We start from the raw sequence: 26,348 nt of genomic DNA, 5'->3' as shown, positions 1-26,348 counted from the left end.
TCAACACAATTTTTTTCTTTTTCTCATCAGTTCCAATTCACCATTCACAAACATACATACATAGTCTACTCAAAGAAAACTTTCTTATATTTTGAGACATTAAATAAACAATGTATGTAAATTACACTGAAATTATCCGTAATAAATTTCACTATTAAGGGCTAAATGTAAATGCTTTTTTTTCTGCTAGCATTGCATAATTTCCTTCATTCAGCGTTTTTTGGAATGTCTGCAATGTGTTTGTGATTTGGGAGTGCTGAGAGCTACTGCACAGTCTCTCAGTGTTCAAACAGCTAATATGACCTTGACACGCGTATATTGCAGTATTTCAAGTTATTATAAATCCTTTATCACAGTGTATGGGCATGATTTTACTTTCAAAAGCGGCTTAAATGTGAGAAAACCCAGAAGACTGAAAATGGCACTAAATTGGATGTTAAACCGGCTGAGCTCTGCCAATCATCACACATCTGCCTCATTAGCCTTAAAGGTGAATGTAAAAAAATCCATCAGCAGCATCCCACAGGACAATCCTTCATCATGCACCACTGCAAGAAGGGACGGAAGGAGAAGCAGACCAGTGATGCCTCAGGTAGTCGCAATTCATGGCTGGAATGGACTCAACTCTGCACAATGTTGTGTACCATTGGTTACATCACCACAGAATTGGATGCTAACAGAGGATATTTTGCTGGATTCTCAGATGGGACGCTGGCCGGGGCGATTACGGCTCAGTCGAATAAACAAAGAGGGGGGTTAAAATTGCACTTTTTCCCTTAACATTTACAATGTCTTCTTCATTTCACAGGGATTTTACACTCTACGTTTCTTTGGGGCGCAACGGGCTCTTCAAAAGCAGCATCAGAACGTCATACACAAGAAAAACATTAATAAAAAAAAAAAAAAAAAAAAGCTGGAACATAAAAATAATTACAAGGTTGTTTCTACAGAAAATATAAGCAGAGGTAGAAAAGCAGAGGGGGTGGGGGGGGATAACAATATTTAATTACAACTTAATCCAGATAGAACGAACCACAAGCTCCCTTAAGACTAGCCCTACATGTATCAAAATTTCTGAGATGTACTTATTCATTCAAATGAATGTGATAAACTTCATAATGAGACAGAGCAAGAGCTGTGTTTTTTGGCATGGCCCCTCTCGCCTAAGTGCTTTGCAAAAGATAATGCTGTCTGGGTGTAGCGGTAACCTAGCAGCAGCTCGAACAGGGAATGTTGCCCACACTCCTGGGTCAGAGCGTGTAGGATTAGATGCAATGGTCCTTCTCATGACATAATACATTCATTAATTGGCACGTTTGGATGAGGGGGAAATGAGAGCGACGAGGAGTGGCCATTAACCTGCGGTGCAATGAATAGAGAAAAAGCATCTGAAAGCCTCTAAAGAGCTGCAGAATCCACGGGTCTCCATTAGTCCAGGATATTTTGTTCTTTAAAAGAGAATGGGGTTACATTTATGAGAATAGTCATTCATTTAACCAACTTCATACACCAGGTCCTTGGATTTAGGATTGCAGTTCTGCTCTGAACCTGATGAACTGAGCCATCAAGGCACAGGTGAGGCAGGACGGCGAAGAGAGGACAGTTGGACGTTGGGCACAATGTGAAGAAAAGTGGGCACAGGATCTTGGTAATCTCTTTGCGATCCAGTCATTTGTCCCACAAGTATCCTTAGCGCAGTTCAGTCCTTATTTTGAACTGTGCCTCCAGTGTATAAAACAGACTGAACTTGTCTGATGAAAAGAGCATTGTTTTGATCCCAAACAAAGTAAATCATTTCGTAACGGGCTCAGTCGTACAGTGTGTGCTATTTATAGTAACATTCTTCCCCTCGACTGACTTCACTTCCTTCCGGCTATGTCGTCCGGCACCCTTTGCTGTTTAATTAGTCGTTCGATTTCCGAACCCAGCGTTTGGAGATTCTCCTGTAGCGAGAGAAACAAATCAGATAGCTGTGAGGACTAATGCTATTATTTTCACTGCCATTCAATTCACATACACAGAAAGCAAAAAGGGACATCTGCGAGAAGTGAGCCTGTAAGCTAGGATAATCAGGCAATTTCAGGCTGTTTTGCTTCGAAACGGTCTGATTTCCAGCTCATCTCATGCTAAGATCGTAATCCTGCCATTGTGCTTTGAATGGAGCTCTGCGTTCCCCTTGCGCACTGTCCTCAAAACATACTTTATGAATTTCTCTGATCTCCCCGCTGATGTGCTCCCTCAAAACAGGAAAGTTGATGTCCCTGTTGTGACCTGGATGCGGCTCTATAACCAAGAAATGGTCACTGCCAGCATGGGAATTTGCCCAGTTATTGAACAGTCATCCATCACCACCAAATTTGCTTTTGAAAGTATGCTGTGAAAGTACATAGAGACCCCGTGAAATCACTCGACGAGTTCAGTTTACTCTTAGGTGTTGATGTACTTCCTGTTGAATCAGGAGGTTTGAGTGGGAGACATTGAGGGGCTCGTCTAGGGAATATACAAAATATTTGTACCATATGAGTTACTGGCTGATACTAAATATTTATTTGCATTGATCGTTTTTGGATATTGTACATAATACTAATGCTTAGTAATCCAAATATCAATTTTTTTACTCTACATTATGTGAATGCCTCATAGCATCCCCTCTTAGCATTCATAATGACTTATTTTTATTAAAGTGTTTCATTTCAAATTTATTTAGACAAAATATTATTTATTGTATTATTTAAAATATTATTATTTTAATATTAGCTATAAAATGAAAATAATTACTGGATTATAGAACTTTAATACTGGGCTCGCCTCTTGTTTTGTACAGCCATGCATCTGTTTAAATCAACTTTTAAGGTGAAAGCCATGCAATTTTGAGTTTTGGGTAATGGCACAACAGTTACTCGTGCATATTTTGCTCATATTCATGTTGACCATGCAAATTCACTGCGCTGACAAACAGAAAGCTATGTGGTTTCAAAGTGATTTTTGTGGGATTGGTGCTTTGTAAGTCGCAACGCTATTAACAATGGACCTTTTTGGTTAATGTGATCACACCTTCAGGTATATACTAGAGCTGGGCAACATGACCAAAAATTAAAAAATATATATAAAAAAAATAATATTTTTATTATCATTAAGAATAAAATTTTTATTTAGTTTTACTTCATTTAGTAATATATTTATGTCATAATTTCTTCATGTTAAACCAACTTCATTTTGACCGTTTGTCATGAAGAGCTTTTCATTTCAGTGTGCATTTGACAGTAGTTTCTTTTCAAATAAAATGGTGAAATTCTTGTGAAGTGATTCTAGGAGCAGCCCTGGAGATGAAGTTGACATGGACTGTCCTCATATATTGAGACAGTAGATGCTGAGCGTCACAAAACCACATGACTCATTCACACAGACATGCAGAACATGCAGACTTATTAGCGACAAGCACTGACTGGCTGTTTTTTTGTCTATTTCTGCTGTGTGTGATAGGCTGTTAGATTAATCTACATTGAGTAAAAATGTCCAGGGCTTATCATCATCAACATAAACTTTATCGCAATTCTAGATATAATTTTTCGCCCAATGTATACGTGCATATAAATGGCTTTGAAACTAACAGACATGCCCTTCAAGCCACAAAACTTTGATTTCATGGGGTGGATGATGTGGATGTGGATGGTGACTTATACCTTCAGTGTGATGTTTTTGAGCAGGGTGTCTTCTAGCACAGCCTGGAGTTTGCGGTTGATTTCCAGTGAGAGGTCGAGAGTGAGGCCGCTATCGGCAGGGTGGGAGGTGTACAACGACGCCATGATACCTCCCCTCCGGCTCAGGTTGGCTTTGTTAAAATCCGAGGCTTCTGAAGAAAATGCTCCAGACTCTTCTCTAAGCACGTAACTTTGGATAATCCTACAGGAAATTTTTAAAAACAGAAAGTTTTAATTGCATCATGCGCTGAATAGCATATGTACATGCACACACAGCAATTTTAAGTGTCAATGAAATCTTAAGGATAAGGGCCATTGTCACACTATAACCCTCAGCAAGGAGGTAAAAGGTGATGTTACTAACAAACCCAGGGACAGAGTAGGGAAAGACAGCAGCCTTTAGGACCCCATTAGCGATATTCACCTCATCAGTGTCTCTCTCTTTCCCTCTCTTTCACTCTAGATGATAAATGAGTTTCACAAATAACAGATTAGAAGGCTTTGAACAGCTAAATCTCAGCCAGCCTGTCTCATAAGTTTTATTTAACGTGACACTCTTTTCATTGAAAAAGCTTTTCATGTCATTGTTACTTTTGCAGGAGTACTTCTTGAAAAAAAAGCCTGTTTTAATTAGTGAATGTATGTAGTGGTTATCTACTGGATTCTTATTACAGTATATTACAGATTGGTTTTCAATTAAACAAATATAATGGAAATCACAGTATGGCTTTGTGTAAAAGGTTGGAATGTCATATATAACTTTATCTGAATTAAAACAAAGCTCAGAGAAATAAAGTACACCAGAGCACAGAAAAAGAGATGACAGAATTTCACCAAATTTGGAATTAGGAGTATATATAAAAATAAGCACAAAGAAAAATTCTAATGAACATAATAATAAAAAAAACAATACATATTATTTATCAATTCCCAATTCAAATCACAATCAAAATGTCAATCTCTAATTGATGTAATCATAATTGATGTAAAAAAAATAAAAATAAAATAAAACCTACAGGAGAACACACTTCATACCCAAAGTTTTAGATATCTTAAAAAAGCCTTAAGTTATAAAAGACATAATTCAGTTTTAAGTGCTTCAATTTGACCAAAGTGGTGAGCAGATGGAAATCTAAAGTAATTATCATCTCCATCACTATTTTTGTCCATTTAATATGCTGGAACAGAAAAGGGAGAAAGAAAGAAAAAACAACCTGTGTGGTTTTCTATAAAGGATGATGTAGTGATGGAGTGATCTTTCAGTCTCCAGGAGAGCGCTCTCTCTTTAGCCACCACTATTTCAAATCTATTTTCTCTGCAGTGACGCATGGCCCAAATAAAGACAGTATTCGATTCTAATGGTTTCTTTAGACCAATGCTCGAGACAAATAGATTAGAGGATGTGAGGCTAAAGGTCTCTGCCTAAGAACAAAAAAAAAAAAAAAAAAAAAAAAAAAAAAAAAAACCTATATATATGAATTCACTCTCACTGTCTGAATCTGAAATGAACACACTACGGCATCTATCAAACAAACTTTTTTTTTATCCTGAGTGACAGGAAGGAAAACGGGGAAAATTTGCATATGCTTCACAAAAACAAAATCTCTGTGATGTGCTGATGCTACATAAAGGATGAACACCCACACATTAACGTACACATGGAAACATATAAAATAAAGAAAATATAAAAATGAACAACTTACCTCTCACTAATATGGGGTCCAAGTGGACCCCAGCTCCATAATGTTAGTATTTAACCAAACGAAACAAAGAAATTAAAAAGTTAACTGACTAAACATGCATGCACACCCATACATAGTTTAACTGGAATTCATTGTAACCTGCCCATTTTTCCAGCACAATATAGTAGTAATCCACTGCCATTCTGACTTTTTATTGGCTTTTATTATATAGCAAAGTGGAGAACTGACAGTAAACTTGAGGGAAAGAGAGGGGGAACTGGATTGGGACATGACCCAGGCAGGACAACAGATACTACACTATGTGCCACAGCTCTGACACCACTCTGACATTTGATTTTGATTTGCAGATCTATTTGTATAAAAGAGATCACAGCTTCAGCTTAAGCGCAGTAGCTTGGCCTGATTCTCACAGCCTAGAGGCTGAAAGACAGACAGCAGGAACACCAGAAGAGTGTAGAAAAACACACACGAGATAGAGGGTGAAATAAAGAGAGTTGGGATTTGACAGTCTGTTTGTACATGTGAATTCCAAGCTTCGGTCTTCATTCAAAAAATCAAAAGACAAAATGTGAATCTTTATGTTTATTTCATGAGGATTGTGAGTTTCCAGCACTACAGCTGAAGCGTGAGTAAAGATGAGAGCTCATATCAAAGATCATATCAAATCAAAGCTAATATAATAGATACATCTAGACAGCGTATTCCTGTTTCAATCGAGACGCAAAAGTGTTGATATATATGGGTCAAAAAATGCCCATATTGGTTACCAGCCTTTCCAGTAATTTCATACAATAATACAATCTCAAACTACATTATTAAAGTTTCTGAAACTGGTGCTTGTCTGTGCAAAACTGCCACAATGTTGGCGTTCACCTGACAATATTTCTATGATTTTCAATGTTCCGATGATATTCGAGTCCCCAGGGAAGCCACGTCAATCCGAGGAGTTCAGAGTCTGAACATTCAATCATTTTTTTCCCACACATTTCATCATCCGCTGGACAAAAATCTCAAAAAGTAATAGCATACCACTCCACACCAAGCCATATGATTTGTTCATGCTCAAGTTTAAGTTAGGGGTTAGTTCAAATTTAGCAATCACCACTAAATATAGCAACGATTTATGCACCATTCCAATAATAATTAATCATATGCAAATCCAACGGCACTTGGTATCAATTCCAGAACATCAGTGATTTCCCCTTGATGAGAGGCGCAGTGAGCATACTTAGGTTTATCTCTTCAGAGATAAATGGAAATCCTCAGCTAGGTGTAGTCACGCTGTTAAATCAAGGAAACCTTATTAAATCAACCTCAGTTTTATGCTGTAATCAATTTCCACTGAGCCTTAAATGATATACCGACCAGATCTAACCTTGCCGTTTGTCAAAGACTCTCTCAAATGGCAATAGTTGATAAACACTGGGAAACATTCCACTGCTTAGCGAATTTGAGCTCAGATGCATGTAATGGCTAAAGATCAGCTAAGGAGGCTAAATTAAGCCTGACCTCAATGGGATGTGTCTTTGATTAGAACTAATGAATGTGGGTTAGTGCAGGTAGACTGATTCAAGGCCTATCATTACTCATGTGACGGGAAAGAAACAGACATTTATGTCCAGAGTAGTGGCGGCAACCCAACCCACAGCCTTCTGTGGCATATTAAATTATTTATCTCATCCAAAGACAAAAACAAAGTGCTCTCGTTCTCTAAGAATATTCACTTTGTTTAGCAAAAAGATGCTTTTTTTCTATGGTGAAATGGGCATCGGCGGCCTGATTCCTCATGTATGAATATATATCAGGCATCATTAGCAATCTCTGTGACGCATTAATCCCGCAAGAACTGACAGCCGTAAATATCACTGCCAAGACCTCTCTGTCACACACTCAGTGTGTGTGTGTGTATGTGAAAGAAAAAGATGAATGTCTGCCAGATTTCCTTTTGTTATGAAAGTCAGACAAGATACAAGCCTTGGTCAGGAAGCTCTAGACAAATAAATAAAGGAAAAAAGTCCAACAAGAGAAAAATAAAGAGAAAAATAAGAGAAAGAGAGGATGCAAGAGAAGGACAATGACCTGCCAAATGCAACCAGACGGAAAGGAGAGGCGACATTGAGAAATTCTCCAAACCATGAGCTCAGAGCTACTCTATAGTGGCAACAGAAATGTTTGAACCCTTAAAATTGCCTGAATATAACAGTGGTAAATATTAAACAAACTTCATGCCAAACCTGTGTTTTAATTTAATGGGTTTGGCTATTCCAGTATTTTTGTGACTGCAAATTTGTGCTATATTCATTAAAAAATAAAAGCCACATTTTGATATTTTATTAGACATTCATACATTTTTCAGTGAGGCATAAGTGCCCAAATGCTTTCTGGTGCCACTGTATCCCTCTACATTATTAATTTTCAATTAAACTCATGGCTTCTATTTGATATCCTTCATCACAACTTTGGGTATATAAGAAAAAAAATTTATATATAAAAGTGTCACCTAGGCAGCTTCAAGCTCATTTATAAATGTCAAATTAAGCTTTGGGATGGGAGCAAAGGAGCTTTTCTCCATCGTCTTTTACCTTCCACTTTTTCGCTCTCACTCACTTTGTCTTTTTCCTGATCTCCTCCACCAACTGCTTAATGTGGTCCTCCATGAATTCAATCTTCTCATTCTTACGAGCGTGTGCTTTCTGCAACCGCACGATGCGCTCCACCAGCACAGCTTTGTCCACCTCAGGGAAGCTGTCCACCACTACCACTGATGAACCAGACTGATTCTCTGGAGAGCGATCATCCATACTGCTGCCCCGTGCATTTAAAGAGCCTGAAAATGAAAGATTGAAAACATTGTGCAGCTACAGTCACACTATAAGAGCAATATTACAAACAACAAAGAAAAGAAAATTGGCACTAAAATTAGAAGAACATTCTGGGTTCAGTACAAGTTAAGATTTATGCTGCAAACGCTACTGGTAACAATGATCACCACAGAAATGAATTTTGACTTATGTCTCAAAAATTGCAGGTTACAGTAACACACTGACAAGAAAGTAAACCAGGTCAGCATTCCAGAGGGTTTAAATGCATAAATATCAAGATTAGATTTGTGTTAAAGCATTTACATTATTTTTTTAGTAAAACTTCACAGTATTTTAGTTTTATACATATCTTAAGTGTCCTTTATTAAGTGGAACTACTTTTCTATATGTAGAAAGACTGGATACAACATACATATCCATTGTAAGTGTGCTAATATACTTTTAATTAAAAGTTTTTTTGGCTTGTCAGATTCAGACAGTGAAATGATGCTGATGTAACTTAATCTGTACTGACCCAGAAACATTACAAACATGCATATTTCACACACACACACACACACACACACACACACACACACACACACACACACACACACACACACACACACACACACACACACACACACACACACACAGAGTCTTTTATGCTCACCAAAGCTGCATTTTTTATCATAAACAGTAAAAAAAAGTGTGAATGAAAAAATGTGAATAGATAATTATTATAACATATAATAACTGTGCTTCCAAATATTTATGAAAAGCATATGGATAAAATGTATTGTAATTAAGAAAAATCACATGAGCAAGAGGTCTTAAAATCAGCAAGGGTCAACTGTTGTATAAAGCATAATGAGTTCTTTTATAATGCGTTATATATAGGACTCATTAAGAAAAGATAAAAGTGTGTGTCACTCTCAACATCTCTAATGAAGTGTTAAATAGATGTACCTGAAGAACTGGAGCGGCTGCCCATGCTGCTGCCCTCTCGATCACATCCTCCATTTTCCACCTGATCCAGCTTCTTACGAGCTACACAAGGGCACAATAAAACAAACAAGTTCTTTATTTCTCTTATACTGACAAAAACACACACACTCCTTGCAGAGACAAGACACCTCAGTAATGGTAATTGGCCAATGACTGAGTGCTTGTACCGCTCAGTGCCTCATATTAGTGCTGCTCCTGCTGGTGGGGGTTTTGACCCACCAGAAAATTACCACTCACCAGGCACATCTGTAGTATCCATCAACTATGCAGAATTAAGGTTCACATTTAGCATGCAGACCTTGAAAAGATACTGAAGATCACGGGGACCCAAAGGGAAGGAAAAAAATAGATTTGTTTAAAAATACCTTCACTTACTGTATGCCTCCTCTGACACTAAAGAGAGTCTCATGGTGCACATTCTTCTTCCTTGTCTCTTTTCTCTCTCAAAAAAAAAAAAAAAAAAAACGCTATGAACCAGTCTTGTGCCCTAAGCTAGCCTTTCCTGCGGCTATAGGCAGGCACAGATACATAAACTCAATCTGTCTGCAATGAACGTCAGTCTGCTCCACCGAGAGTGTCAATATGGCTTGATAATTACTAACAGTGCCTGTGGTCCCCTGGGAGCGTGGAGAAGTAACTCACTGCAAGCCTATTAAAATAACAAATCGAATTCTAGTTAAGACATCTAGACACAGAGGAGAAAACAATATGAGAGTGGAACGATATAGCCATTTTTTGTAATTGTGTTATGATTTGTTACTTTATTGTCTTTTGTTTTGCATTAAAATCATTCGCATCAGTGGTTCTTAATTGGAGGGTCATATTGCAAACCAAAAATGGGTCGCGGGGTTGCTCTGATAGAGAACACAGCATGAGACATAAGCAATGCTAAATGAAACTAAACTTACAATTGTGCCTATTTGGGATGAAAAATAAATACATTTTTAAAAGGGAGAAGAATGTTTCCCATATTGACGTCAAAGGTTGTACGTCCAACAGTATTTTGGCTGGAGTTACTTGGTAGAAGCGAGCCAAATAAGGAAGATGCCAGCATGGACCTGTTGTGTGACATGCTCTCATCCTCTGAAAACATGAACAAACTATGCAACAGACGGAGACTACATTAAACTGCTTTGTCGTATATATGTATATATGTATATAAATATATACATATACACACACACACACACACACATATATATATATATATATATACATATATATACACACACATATATACACACAGTGCTGCTTGAAAGTTTGTGAACCCTTTGAATTTTCTATATTTCTGCTTAAATATGACCCAAAACATAATTAGATTTTCATGCAAGTCCTGAAAGTCGACAAAGAGAACCCAATCAAACAAATGAGATGAAAATATATACTTTTTATACCATGCATAAATATAGACAATTCTAAAGGTTTCACAAACTGTCAAGCAGCACTGTTTATGTATTAGCCACTTAAAAGGAAAAAAATCTATTTTTTGTTTATTTATTTTTTCAGTAAACAACTTTGTTAATTTTGGTGGCTAGTGTAAAATCTGGGTTCAAAGCCAGTTTGATGCTTACCATCATTCTTGACCATGAAAAGCTTGCTTTGCAAAAACATGTGGTTGCATCTGAGATAGTTTCTCACTATTTCTGGCCTCAATACAGTGGCGTAGCATCTGGGTATGCAAGTGCATATGGGCCCGGGCAGATTGGGGGCCCGCCGAGCTGAGGGGAACTTTTAATTGAAATGAGGAAATGAACTGCCCTGCAATTTCCCTTGTCTGACAGCTTATCAGAATTCTCAGCCCGAGTCTGACTGGAGCTCATGTCTTTTTTCTCTCTCTCTCTTCCCCATTACACAGCTGCGGTTACAGCCATTAAAATAATTAAGTTTTGTTTTTTAATGGCAAGGTGGTAATATTTCTGTTTGTTTCATTATTAAGTTAATTTAGAAATATGTTTGGAACATTTTATGTTTGTTAAATACAGTTTTTTTTTTTTTTTTTAAAGGAACCACCAAGCAGCCAGCAGCAGACAGTGAGTTGAGCATGTTTGATTAATTTAGCTTTCTCAAATCAACACAACAACTTGCCTAAAATCTAAATCTGTAGACACTTTGTGCATTTCACAGTATTAATAAAAAAAAATTAACCTAGATAAATGTGCGCTGTTAGACGTATATCCAATTGTTTGTGCAGAGAGTGGAAGCTGAATCACTCTTTGCAGGACATGGGAGGCACCAGCACGATAAAAATATGCCGTCATTTTTCTCATAAAGGTAAGAGTATACCTCATTCGGGCGCCTCACAATGATAAACTGAAACTCAGCGAATACTTGCCTTACCGACATGATAAATATATCTATATAATGCTTTAGATTACTATTTTAAAACAAAATAATTAAAATCGAAAACAAAATCATTCATTATGTAATCCGTAAAGATGCATTTCTCTCTAAAGGCACATCCAATGAGGAGAAGGCGAGTCAGGTTTGTCAAATTTATCTTTGCGACACTGACTCAGAAAACAATAGTTTATTAACAAATAATTAAAATATCCCCTCACTATTTTTTATTTTTTGTTTGTTTTTTGGGCCGCTGTGCCAAAATTGTTTGCATTCAGTAGCTACAAATAGCCTACAGCAGTGTTTTAGTGCCACGTTGAAAAATAACTAAATAAGATTAACGTCATAATATTTTAAGAATAAAGTCAAAATTACGATAATAAAATCATGTTATATTGCGAGAAGTTAATGTGAAAATTCTACCTATACGGTACCTAAAAGTCTGTGGCATCCATCATTCTTCACATTTAACATAAAAAACAGCAATAAAATGCAAACTTATTGACGTTTTTTTTTTAAAACTCTGATTGATTTCACGAGACATTCGTTTGTTCTGATTTTTTTTCATGCATGCATTTAAATATTCATGTTTATTCTGTGCTGCAAATATTAAAAGAAAATATCATTGATTTATATGCCGCTTAAACTGAGGCGAATTATCTCACTACAGATTAAAGAGCGTGAAAACACATTTATTGTTTGTATTTTATCATAAAATTGACAGAAGGCTGAGACTTTGTAGTAACAAAGCATAAAACTGCGATTATTGGGTGGCTTGCATGCTAAAAATTAGGGATGGGCGATATATCGCATGTGATTGTCATGTGCATTTCGTCAGTAAAGCCGGTTACCTGATTACAGCTAAATCGCCATCACCTACTTTCAAATGGAGCAGCATTTTTTAGACAGAGCCGTAGTTCACTGAAAAGCTACGCAATATCGCGTTCATTATCGAAGGCGATTCATCTGCAATAATGAATGCGATATTGTGTAGCTTGTCAGTGATCTACAGCTCTGTATATTAAATGCCGCTCCATTTGAAAGCAGGTGATGGCGATTTAGCCGTAATCAGGGAACCGGCTTTACTGATGAAATGCGCGTGACAATCACATGCGATATATCGCCCAGCCCTACTACAAATAATGAATGAACCTGAAAACTTTAAATATCATTTCCAAGCATTTAGCCTATTCGTAAAACAGCTTTTGAATAGTCACGATTCATGTAACGTTATTTACTTCAGAAAAATCAACAATAGGGCCCAAGTTAAGTTAACAGAGTTGAAGCCCATAACGTTTGGGGGGCATACAGATTTCTTTTGCATATGGGCCCAGGGCTGACTTGCTACGCCACTGCCTAAATATAAAAATAAAACAAACAATAAATAAAATCTATACATAACGTATCAGCAATAAAGAACAATAAAAAAATCAATCCATAGAAATAAATGTAAATCAATAAATAGTATTTGAAGCTGCTTGTGAAAAGCACTAACCCTGTGTGAGCTGCTTGGTGAGGTCTTTGATGTTGGCTGCCTGTTTTCTCTTCTGAGTGACCAGTTCGTCTCGTAATTCCTCCACACGTGTCTTTAGTTGTGATGTATCGGTCTGAAGTGTTGTTCTCTCTGTCTGCAACACCAGAACTTCCTCCTGCCTTTGTTTTTCCTCTTTCTTCAATCTGTCAGTCTGAAAACATACACACAATGCTTCAAAATGATTTGTGTGTCTATTCTGTAATTAAACTGGTCGGTCAATACACTTAGCGAATTGTCTGATATCAAACTAGTGCACACTATTAGGATGTAACCAACCAAAAGTAGCGATGCTATCAATGTTTTCAGTAATGTGACAATATCTAAGCTATTTCGATAATAGTATCAGTTTTCCAGTAGCAAACAAAGAAGCTATTTATTCCAGCAGGTAGCACTGTAGCTAGTGATAAGTCATTTGATTTGTTTCATTGCAAGGGTTCATTGTAATAAATGAGATCATTATAGTTTAATTTCAGTCCTAAGTGGCATTTTATGGCCTTTTCTGCAGTAAATAAATGTAATTAAATATTGCTGTTAAATATTTTCACTTCAGATACAATTTTTTTATTATTATTAATTGCATTTAGTCTACATTTGTGTTTAAGCTTCATGCTCTCCCCTAATTAAGATAAATGTTTGTATGCCAAATAAATATTGCGGTCAGTTTTAATAAATTATCTGATAATAATATAATTAAGATACTGACCTTGTAAATGGCTTAAATAAATGTAGATTTTTTATATTTTTATTTTATTCTGTAGCCAACTGCTTTTAATTGCAAGTAGCTTGTTACTTGGCATGGTACAGTTTCCAAGAAACCTCCCTAACACTGATAGAGCGGTTTAACACAAGCAAACGTCTTACCGTCTCAGAGAGGGTTCTCTCGGTCTCCTCTAGTTTGCTGTGCAGCTCTCTAGAGGTGTTGTTCAATCTGTCCAGCTGGGCTTGTAAGCTGTTGCTCTCAGACTGCAGCTGAGCATTTTTACTGGTCAATTTCTCAGTAAAGCCCAGTAGCTCCCCCTCTCTTGTCCTGCTTCCTTCAATGTCCCTCTGCAAGTCAGTGATCTGAGAGTTCAGATTCTCTACCTCCTCCCGCAAGGATGCAATCTCCTGATCATCCCTAAAAAAAGACACATACACATCAGACACGAGGACCAACACGTGTACAGGCTGTGCTATTTAAGTGATTTCCACCCTTGTCTAGTTTCATCATAATGGTGTACCAGTATTCCCACCTGACCAAATGACTACATAGACCATAAAAGTGTCAGACTGAAGGCTCTAAATCAGTGGTCTCAAACTCAATTCCTGAAGGACCACAGCTCTGCACAGTTTAGCTCCAACCCTCATCAAAACACACCCGATCCAGCTAATCAAGGTCTTCAGGATTACTAGAAACTTCCAAGCAGGTGTGAGTTGGAGCTAAACTCTCCAGAGCTGTGACCCTCCAGGAATTGAGTTTGAGACCACTGCTCTAAATCAATACACTAAAGACAAGGTGTGTCATTCTTGGGAATACACATAACTCATCTGCAGTAGAGAGTTTTTAAATACCCTCAAAATAAGAATGAGCTAATACAGCTGAATGACACATTTATGTGGCCACCAGAAGTGAAATCAGAGCAGCCCCTGTGAGGCGGCCACGGAGGTATGAATTATTCTGTTGGTGCCGCAGGGGCCTGTGTGATTATACTATAGTGGATCCACATCCACCTGCAGTTCCTGCATCAGCAGGGTCCACCAACCACTGGGAGATCACTCAAGGTCAGGCTGATGTACAGATGCTCCATGCTCAACAGAAGCATGGAAAAATGTATAGGTCTAAGGATCTGAAAGTGGGATGCAGATGCCATTCAAACATGCTAATGAGAATAAAGTCTGTAGTGTTATCAGAATTAGTATAGAGTAGAGAAAACTGCATATTTATATCCACATAAACAAAAATAAGGCTGAGCAATGGGAGTAAAATCCAGTGTTATAGTGTATTGAATTAGCATTTTTTTTTTATACTTTTTTTGTCATCTTTATTGTTTTTTTTTATATAGATGTCTATTTTTTATTTATTTTATTGCAGTTTAAATAATTTTATTTTAGTGATTTTAGTACTTACCATAACAATTTATTTCATTTAGCTTTAGTTCAGTTAGTAGTTTTACCTAATATTTATTTTATTTTAGCTTGATTTCAATTAACAACAATTAACAATTTAATAATGTTCATTTTCGTTAACAATAACAACACTAGTCTAATTGATGTCATATAGTTTTTTCCTTTGAACTTCATTTTATTACTTAATGTTTACTTTATGTCTTTAAAGGCTTTATACTATTATTTTAATATTATCAACAGTGAACAATTAATAATAACATTTTAAATAATTATTTACAACATCTATTAATCTTAAAGATAACTTCAATATAAATATATGTGTGGGTGTGTGTCTGTATATAACAAATTATTTGTTATTTATTATACAATTCTTTCTATTTATATGGACAAACATGAATGAACAATTACCTAAAGTATATTTAGCAGAGTTTATTTATCAATATTTATAATATTTTTAGAACATGTATACCTAGAATAATAAATTCTTTAGAAATTGTTCATTATATACGTCATGATATGTTCGATGTTAATTAATGGTAACACTTTACAGTTAGGCTCAATTCGCTAATATTATTGGCATTAATACTTCACTTTGAATATAGTTAAAAGGATTATGGTCAATAGAAATTTTAAAAAAATTCACTGGTAGTGGTATGGTTACAACTTGAGTCTCAACAAATGAATTCTTATTTCATGACCTGAAAAACTAGTCCTAAAGATCAGAATGGCTGCAGTGTATAGCGTAGACTCTATGAGCTGGTAGCTGAACTAATAATAGACATGGCCAGTGGTAGGTTGCTGCAGGCACAAGTGTTCAGACCTCTGGTGCTGCTCCTCTAGTGTAGTGATGGCGGTGAGTTTGTCCCTCTGTTTCTGGATCTCAGCCTTCTGTCTGTTAATGATCTCTCTGTATTTGCAGAGTTCGTCTTCCCAGCGGGGCCGTTCGTCCTCTAGACACTTAACCTGAGGGCCAGAGTGAGTGCCAAAGCATCAGAACAATGTACTCTTACACAGAGTCATTTCACAGTGTTATCTTTAGAAATGAGTTTCCACCTTGGTCCGCAGGGTAGTCAGCTCATCCATGCCTTCTTTAAAAGTCCTCTTTAAATCCTCCAACTCTTTAATCTTAGCTTTGTGCATCTGCCAATCAAACAAAATGACCATGAAAACCCATCCTTTCACAAACTGCATCGCCATTATTCATTATTGTATTCAAAATCAGCAGAGGATGCCTGCTAGGCAACACTATGTTAATAATGCAAATGAGAATGCAAATGCTAATAGCACTATTTCTTGCACAGGGGCGACTCATTGATAAGGGAGTACACACTCTCATTGTCGGCCTCAGGTACTAATGACGCTTGGTTAATGGAGACTCATTTACTCCTAAATACATTTAAAAGCAGGTGGCAAAGTGCCATACGGGCCAAACAGTTTATCTCAGAGGCGCAGTGGCAGAACCGCTAAAAGAAGCAAACCAAAGACATATGAGGTATAATATGAACAAACACCTGACCCCCAAAAGGTAACTTTTACTGTTCTCTACTGAAGCACATTACTTTAATATCAATGTAGACATTGTTGTCATTAGGGCTTTATATTATGACAAAAATATACTGATATCATTCAAACAATCTGGATAGGGTTTTTTCTTAATTGTCTTCCGTTTATGCTCTTAAAATGAGTTTGACTCAAGAGAATCTGAGTGTAAATTAAGCACCTCTAGCTGGTCTGTCTGCTCTTGTTTTTGCTTCTCCAGCTCTCCTCTGGTCTCTCGCAGCTTTGCATCCAATTCATTTGACTTAATCTCCTCAGACTCCTGCAGGAGACAGAGAGAGCACATAAACACTTAAGTTAACAACAAGCAACAGAAACTGCAAATAAGCTATACCCCACAAATGAAGATAAGCAACTCAATTTTTGTATCAATTGTGTCAATTTGCAGAGGACTAAAGCAAACTTTTTTAATAACTACTTTAAATGTATTTCCAACTCATGTTTTGCATTTTTCATGCAGGGCATATGTTTGTATATGGTGCCATCTAGTGGGCATTAATGGTTTCATGTCATTATAAGTAAACAGTACTTGATATGTGCGGATCATGTCCTGGCAGTTTTTGCGAATCTGTTCAGTCTCCTCCTTTGCTTGAGTCAGCTTGCCAGTTGTTTCTCTTAGTTTGTCTTTTGTTTCCTGTTATTAAAGAGACATCTCAATTAAGTGACATCAGTAATACAGCGTTGTTATTGTTAACTAAAACTATTAAAAATTATTTTCAGTAACTGTTACATACTCAAATAAAATAAAATCTAAATATTATATTACTTATAAATATTCTTTAGTTGAAGTACAAAAATGACTAAAACTGCAATAAAAATAAATTAAAGCTGTATATAACTATAAGAAAAACAATGATAAAGACACATAACAAAATTATTTATACTAAAATTAAAATGAAAATTTAACTTATAAAATAAATCCTAACTCAAAATAGTAATACATTCTTTAAATAACACTAAAATATACATAATATAGTCATGCACCAAAATTAAAATTTTTGCCTAAACCAAACTGGATGCAATTGGTCGAAAAAGACAATTTTAAATTTAAATGTAAAATTTAAGTCTTATAACCATCAAAACTTAAATAACGATATATATATATATATATATATATATATATATATATATATATATATATATATATATATATATATATTTTTTTTTTTTTACACTATAGATGACATATTTAAGTAGTTAAACTAATCCCTTCAATTGGAGTGACTTCACAATAAAACTGGATCTATCTTTAAATAATCTTATGTGAAAATTTTGGAGGGGAAAATGTTGTTGTGCCCTTAACAAGCCGGATAAACTACAGTGAAAATTAACTTTCCTCTTCATCAAAACTGGAGTTTGGCCTTTGGCTAGATCATGGCTGCTATAATAACATGCCCTATCATAAAAGAGTGAGTGTATTTCTAAAGACCTGTTCACAACATGACAACTACTATAAACATAACTATAAAGTTATACTTCTACTAACGAATTATAACATTCTTTTTATTATAAGTGCTGTTTATATGCCTTAAATGCACAGGCTTTTTACAATTTGGTGTATTGTGATTGGCTTTCATTGTTTTTCAATGTTCTTCACATGGATAAATCATTCTAAAAGTGATTCCAACATATCATTCCTCTGTGTTGTTAGTATTATTGCTGTGATTTATTCAGTATTCTCATTAGAATCAGAATTACTATTAAAATTTTATAGTTTTAGTTATCGTTATGATTCATGCTTAGTTTAAACAGCCTTTACGTCTTTATTCACAGTGTCCTCTGGTTTACCTTGTGAGCATCCGTTTCGCTCTTCAGCTTGTTCTGTGCCCACTTTACTTTGATGACATGAGAATTGATTTCTTCCTTGACTTTCTCCAGTTCACGGGAAAGTCTTGTCACTTCATTCTCCTACAGAAAAGTAATCAAAGACAAGCACCCCTAAGAACCTAGACACAATCAGTGCATACTGTAGATTCACACACCATATCATCGAAGCTCAAGGTAAACTGTATTTTCATGTATGACCTTGGCGTCATAGAGTTGCTGCAGACGTCCTTTCTCTTGTGCCAGTGTGTTTCCCCGCCGGGCCTGTTTGTCTACTTCGGATGTGGCCTCCCGTAGTTTCTTCTCCAGCTGTTCCTTTTCCCTCCGTAGGTCCAAAGCTTCCTTTTCGCCTCGAACGTACTTCATCACCATTGTCTCCTTCTCCTGCCGTGCCTCCTCACATTTCTTATTAGCCTGTAAAAACACATGAACAAACATTATTTATGGATCATGTGAGATCAGAACCTATAACCATCCAGTTACCAGCCCGAATATACACCATTCTATGAAAACTTGGGTATATTTGATGTGTCCAGTGACAGTGAAAGAGCAAAAGAGAGGCCCTCGCACTTGACTGAGGAGTTCACATGCGAGTGAGGGGCTGTTTGAACAAGTCCTGCCAAACCAAACACAACTCTCTTTCCAGTTTTGCACAATTTTTTATGATGCTAATCCTTAATATCTGAATTCTGGACTTAATATCTGAATTCTGGACTACCATTTACCCACAGTTCTGTTGAATAAAAAAGGACAAAAAGACAAATGGAAAACCAGCACTTGATATCCTCGTGACCCTCTTTCACTTTGTGCAAACAGGACTGCAGGACTGACATGATTTCATTTTATAGATGCTACTGCACAAAGAGCACAGACTGGTTAAGAAGTAATTTAGCCAGCACTCTCATGCACGAAAGGCTTTGTTTAGAGTGTCTCTATGGTGATGACCTCTCACCTGTTCAAGTCGATAGGCCATCTCCCTCTGCAACTGCTGGATGCCATTCTTAGCGGCCTGATCCTGGTGAACCAGTTTTTCTCTGGAGTCTTTTAGTTCCTTCATAAGTTCCTCCACCCGGCTTTCAAACTGGTAAAACAAGAGAGGGAAAGAGTTAATAGGCAGTGACTGTGGTAACCATAAACATATTCATAATGACGACAAAAGAGCCAGCTCTGACAGACAGTAGCTAATCCAAAACAGATCAGTGTTTACACACCCAGCGAGTTCAATATGACCTGCGTCTTCATTTAAATGTCAAGTTCTGGACAGCTTATGAAAATCGATTCAAACTAAAATTTAAATAAGTGACAAAGGCTCCATTCAGGTTTCAAAAAATAAACAGTTCCCTTTCTGGCAACCATGTGTAGGAAGTGTGCAGTCTTCTTCACAGAGTTACTATTGAATGAAAGTAAACAGACAGACAAGGTTTCATTCAGATGAAGGATTTGTCTGTGTGGCCTGAGATGCCTGTTCTGACTATGAGGAGGAACCATGACAACAAAATGCACACATTAGTTTCACGTCATCATTACTGCAACAATTAATTACGGCTTCTCAACCTGTAGCCTGGAGTCACTCTCAAACAAACCCGCTTTTCCAGTTTGGGATGAAAGCTCTTCAGCAAACAAGTGTTCTCTAATCAGTGCAACAAGGCACAGTCAGGGATGGCCATCCACATACTGAAAATGCATTTAAATAACAAATAATGCCATTGAGCTGAACACTCCTAAAATCTGGATAAACTAAAAATGATGTATGCACATCACATATACAATTGATCAAAACAAAGATTTCTATTTTAATGACTTTCTATTCACCAAAGAATCTTGAAAGACATGTATCACAAAAATATTAAGCAGCACAACGGTTTTAACATTTATAATAATAAGAAATGTTTCTTGCGCACCAAATCAGAACATTAGAGTGATCATGTGACATATAAGAAGGAAGTAATGGCCGCTGAAAATTCAGCTTTGCCATCACACAAATAAATGACATTTTAAAATATATTCAAATAGAAACACTTGATTTAAATAGTAAAAATATTTTCACAATATTACTGTTTTAATGTATTTTTGATTAAATAAATGCAGCCTTGGTGAGCAAAAGAGTCTTCTTTCATGAACACTAAAAAGATTTTAGGCTACTCCAATTTAATCTGACTTCAAACTTTCAGTAGCATATATACATAACCTTTGGACAAAAATATATGAAAATTAAAGCTTGTTTCAAGCTAAACTTTAATCTTTACGACGTTTACAACGTCCTTGTATTCCAGTGGTTGGACAAATAGATAGCCAGGTTATCAAAAAAATAAAACAAATGAAGACACACACACACACACAAAACAATTTATGCCTGCCATTACTTTCTTAATGGTGCAAAGATGTTGTTTCTCTGTCTCCATCCTCTTCTTCAGCTCATCCCTCATGTTGTCTTTCTCAGAGCAGATGCCCAGAATCAGCTCCTGATGTTTCTTATTCTCATCAAGTAATCTGAAAAACAGTTAGCAGCTGTCACTACCAATGTTAGCTCATTGTAGTACGCTGGAGCTGTTGTACTGTGAAATAACACTGCTTCTGTTGTGTCCATCTGTTTTTTGCTTGTCAATGAGAAGAATACTTGGATAAAACTGGTGATCTAAACCACATCAAGGACAACAACTAATTGTTTTCAGTAAAGTATAAGGCACCAATGTGTGTCAATGTAGAAAAGAGCATGTGATATTAGCAGAGGGAACAGGTGTCCGTGAGCATCACCCATCAGACAATATCAACAGCAGGCCAAGCACAGCAGAGCTGTGGACCGGTTCCATTATGTAAGCCAGCCAGATGCCCTTGCAAAAATTAATAAATCCAGAACACGAGGGGGTTTTAGAGCAGGCAGGCGAAGGTTGATCTCAGCATAAAATAATTAGTAGCATTAGCACCATAGCAAAAGAAATCATATTTTACCAGAGTTGTGAAATCGCAGTCTGAATTAAATGCAATGAGTTAAACAGGCTATGAACCATGAAACTAGACAAAGCCAATGTCATTCTAGTGCATGGTCTTCGGTGGCTGGATGCAGAAACAAACACAAAGCACAAACATCATAGTTTGATTCATAAATCTTTGCCAGTTCTTTCAATGAAAAGACTCACAGGCTACAGAATTGTTTTGAATCATCCTAACAAATCATTCACTACTCCCAAAACTGTGTGTATGCAAATTAACATCTGACTCAATTAAATTAAGTATAATTACTGGGTAATTAATTATTTATATAATAATAGGCCTAGTTAAATTTAACAAAATCCCAAATATATATATATTTTTTATAGATTAACTATTATTATTTCTACTATTTTTTTTTTTAAAAAGTAAATGTTTTACGAAAAAATATGGATGACAAAACAATTCTATTATAATATTTAAAAAAATTATCTATTTTATAGAAACCTATATAATCCTGATAATTCATGAACTCATTTCCCTTGATTAGCTGACATTTATGGGGAGTGAATGTGTGAATATTGCCACACACTGGCAATGAAAGACAGTGAAGTGTGATTTTCATGCAGGTAAGAATGTCAAATTAAACTAATGATTTACCATCGCCTGCTGCTATAAATCAAACAACAATGGACTATAACCTCTCATGAGCTGATTGAAGCCAGCTATTAAATCAACAGCCTACCTCTTGATGGCTTTCTCCTGTTGGGAGTACTTGTGTTGTATACACTTCTCAAATAGAACCATGGAGTTCTGGTCCTTCTGAAGCCCATTGGGAGGACTTCCCTTGCGCATGCCATCTGACTGACTGTTCAACAGCTCATCCTCTAGCTCATCCAACAGAGACTCCTGAGACAGAGAGCGCTGGATCTCAGACAACAGTTTCCTGCTGCAGTCCGTGTCATACGGGTTCATGCTGGAGTTGGATTGCGAGTTTTGGGGTACTGAAACAACATCTGGCAGTTCCTCACCCTGAGGAGCCGGTGTAGGAGTCAAAGGAGTTCTGTTAAGGTCTGTTGGCCCACTGAATGCATGTGTGGATGAAATATCACTTGTCCTATTCAGAACAGACGGAGAAGTTTCCTCAACTGCATTGTGAGTCCCACCTTCTGATTCTGGAACCTGCTCTGCTGGTTCATCAAGACCAGGACATTCGAGTTCTCCATCGAGAACAGCAGGAAGTGATTGTACAGCACTGTCGTCAACAGCTGGTGGAGACCTGGCATCATCAATGGAGGCTGTTCCACTGTCACAGCTAGTGTTCCCATCACCCTGGGCATGTTCTCCAAGTCCTTCATCTCGCTGGACCTCCATGTGCATGTCTGGTCTCTGACCTTCTCTGTCCACACTATCTGAAAGAGTACCATCCAGCTCAAGACTGTCCAGCTCAGTGTCTTCTTCCTGTTGTTTTAAATCAGATTCACCCCCACTGCTGAGGACATCGTTTGACCCTCCCAAAACCATGCTGACCTCTGAACTTTGGGATGGGTGAGAGGCAGGGGTCAGTTCACTGTGACAATCCGACGGCTCCATGACCTCCTTCAGCTACTGGCACTGGAAAACACAAAACACAAAATTCAGTCACATGCACGTAAAACTCAAAACAATGCAGCTTCCTACCATCTGACTCACTTTTTAATTCAGCATGATTACTGACTGGTTATACATATAATGATAGGCCTAGCTAAAGAAAATCCAGAAAATATTTTATATAATAAATTAAATTATTTATTACTATTTAGTAAAAAATTGAATTAATTGTGTTGCTAAAATGGGCAGAGGGCTGCAAAAAAAAAAAAAAAAAAAAAAAAAAAAAAAACTGAATTCTGTGGGAGACACTGGTGTAAAATTATGTTAAAGTGCCCCTATTATGCCATTTTTAAGGTTCATCATTTTGTTTTTGGAGTCTCCTACAAAAGGTTTACATTCATGCAAGGTTCTCAAAATATGCACTTTCCAGCAATTCTCGAACTTCATTCTCTCTAAACCCTTTCTTACAATGAGCCTACTCTGCTCTTATTGGTCAGATGGCCCAGTCTGTTGTGATTGGTCTACCGCGTACCTCGTACCCATTGCCATATTTCCGTATTTTGATCACTTGATAGAAAATTTACACATCTATTATTTATCATACTTACAGGTTGTGATTCAGTGGAGCCAGCTGGTCCAAATAAACTAGGTACTGAGCCATCTTTCAAGAGCAAGTTTTGTGAATCCTGCATTAAACTCCATGATATTAGAGAAGTAGTCGTCAGTAAAATGACGGGAACAAAGACTGGGGTTGTACTGCTGTGGTACAGTGGAAAAATTGAATTTTAACCACTGATTCTTTGCAGCCTCATCTTTTGGAAGTGAAAATAAAACAAATTCATTCGTAGGACACAGTGTCTTTTCGACATGAGGTTAACCACACAAACAAGCTACAGTGTTCAAAGTGGGTCAGCTTGTTTGTGGCCAGCCAATGTAGAAAATAGGTGGCCATTATGCAAATGTGTTACACATGAAGTGGGATTGGAATTAATGATAACTCGTTTAGGCTGTTCAGAGTCGATTCTTTCCTCTGGGAGACAAAAACTTTATTTATCATGGACTTTTGGCTTTACAACTTTGCAGATCATTTACATTCACATACAGCTGCATTACACACTGCATTAAAGCCAATATTCCAAATGGCATAATAGGGGTACTTAATATTAAAATTTCCTAACTTTAACTTTTTTTTTTTTTTCTGTGTGTATTTGAAAGACCTTTAAGTGTAATTTTAATCACAGGTAAGAATCTCCTCTTGCTATCACCATTCCATCACCAATGGAACACCAAAAACGTGACTTTTATGATCAACAACAAAAAACCACCATAAAAAAAAATCTCTTTCAAAGGATCACCAGGTCAAATAAAGCAAAACATTCATATGATATTTACATTATCAGATTTCCTTCTAGCACCAGGAAATAAGGATGTTGTGTACAATGTTTGTGGAATCAGTCACACACATGTTTGGGTCACTGCCATTATTAGAGCAAGTAATAATTTACTATACCTGTACAAGCCCACACATTTACTCCCTCGTAAAATAGGAACACGGCTCTCCTTCCACCTGGAGGCAGTTTTGTGATGCCACTAAGGTGGCCCTACCCCTTTCACACCCTACTTGCCTAATACGTCATATAATGGATAACTGCATCCCCAGCTAAATGTCTATGGATGATACTGGAGCACACAAAAGGGAATGCTGTTTGGCACTGAGGAAAAAGACACAGTGTGATTCACACTGAATGAATGAAACTGGGGCAGAAGCCCTCCAGCAGGATAATCAAGAATGTGTTATGAATACTATCAGGATGAGTGTTACAATATTGGCCTATTTTAGGAGCTTACAGTGAGAGTTAACCAGTGTGCAAGAATGGACCTTGACCTGAGCACCTTGAGCCCACATAAGGATAATTTTTAATCCTTGTGTTCCAGGTTCTTTTCTCTTTTTCTTTAAGAAAAAAAAATTTTTTTTGTAATTTTCTCTAATTTTTATTTCTAATCCCTTTAAGCCTCTTTAAAGCGTGGGAATGTTTTTACAGGTGGGAAACACAGCATATCTCTTTGTGTTTACATGCGATTCTATTTATACACCAATAAATGTTAGTACAATACATATAAATAAAATTATATGTATATATGTGTGTATGCGACGTCTTTAAGATTATTAATAATTTTTTTTTTTTTTTTCAGTTTTACGTACTTTCTAGACATTCTCCACTGTCAACTAGTACCGAACTGCGAAGTATTTCTCACTCACTGACACTTCTGAAATACTTCAAAAAGCTGTTAAATGGATGATAAACCTCAACACATTTAGGCAGATTTTTTTTTTGAAAACACCACATGAGTCTTCATGAGTGAAGCAATTTCCTGGCCAGGTTAACTTCCTTTTCCCCTCTTTCTTATCTGTATTTGATCTGTCAGTTTCGTTATCTTTCGTCTCACACATAATGTTAGTGTATTTCTTCTGTAATTCTCTATGGGGAGGATGGACAGTGCTCAGCCCACCACCACTGTCACCTTCTGTCGCACCACACACGTTATTTTACCTGTAAACAGCACTAAAAGAGGGATAACAGCAAAAAAGAGCTGTAACGATCATTTTATTATTCATTTTGAGGCGACGAGTTATGTGACAGATACTGCTGTTCCCACACAGCTGCAGTTAGCTTTAGCATATTGGCTAACCTGTCCAAGTATATCACATTTTACGAGTTCACGAGAAACCATCTGCTTTTTCCACTCAAAAATGAAAGAGACACGGTCAATACAGAACGGTCAATTACTGAAATGCTCAAGAATACAAAAATACACACAAAAATAGCTGAGTGCTGGAGATCTAAGTTAGCCCTTGATAACATGCACAAGCTTATCAGATGAGTTTAAACAGCCATAATCGATTCTAATAAGGAATTAAATTGGTGTCATGATGTATAAGAGTGCATTTAATAATTCTATAAATTGTAAGTATATAACACTGACAATGATTGTGTATAAGCCAGCTGCCACTGAGTTCATCCACTGACTTAGCTTTCAGGCTAATTAAATAAACATTGGCTTTTGTAATTGCGATCTGGATATTTTAGTTTAAATATGTGACTTACCGGTTATGTTAAATCCATTTAAAATGCCATACACCAGCTGCAGTGATAAATAGTGAGAGTCAAATCCGTGTGAGTGCTCTCCTCCCGAGGTGACACATCAACAATATGGCCCCTGAACGCACTGATAGCGACTCCGAGACGGGCAGCGGCCA

At 36.8% G+C, this 26,348-nt stretch overlaps 1 protein-coding gene across 2 annotated transcripts; it reads right to left on the bottom strand.

The window, feature by feature from the left end:
• LOC109099659 (coiled-coil domain-containing protein 186-like) lies at positions 1-26,348 on the bottom strand. 2 transcript variants are annotated; one of them, XM_042767835.1, is made up of 16 exons: positions 26,197-26,348; positions 22,245-23,113; positions 20,935-21,061; positions 19,524-19,652; positions 18,773-18,985; positions 18,536-18,655; positions 17,277-17,381; positions 16,911-17,009; positions 16,244-16,330; positions 16,011-16,153; positions 13,946-14,201; positions 13,046-13,235; positions 9,175-9,255; positions 8,012-8,231; positions 3,684-3,903; positions 1-1,943 (listed from the first exon to the last, which is right to left on the bottom strand). In XM_042767835.1, exons 2-16 carry the CDS (start codon positions 23,090-23,092, stop codon positions 1,860-1,862), a joined length of 2,922 nt encoding a protein of 973 aa, XP_042623769.1. In that variant the 5' UTR covers positions 23,093-23,113; positions 26,197-26,348; the 3' UTR covers positions 1-1,859. The 2 variants fall into 2 exon arrangements, with proteins under 2 accessions (XP_042623769.1, XP_042623770.1); XM_042767836.1 differs by having other exon boundaries at positions 22,245-23,107; positions 26,197-26,344.

The sequence above is a fragment of the Cyprinus carpio genome, chromosome A12 (genome assembly GCF_018340385.1).
Source record: "Cyprinus carpio isolate SPL01 chromosome A12, ASM1834038v1, whole genome shotgun sequence".
NCBI classification, from domain to species: domain Eukaryota; kingdom Metazoa; phylum Chordata; class Actinopteri; order Cypriniformes; family Cyprinidae; genus Cyprinus; species Cyprinus carpio.
This window is presented reverse-complemented; position numbering and strand designations above follow the sequence as displayed.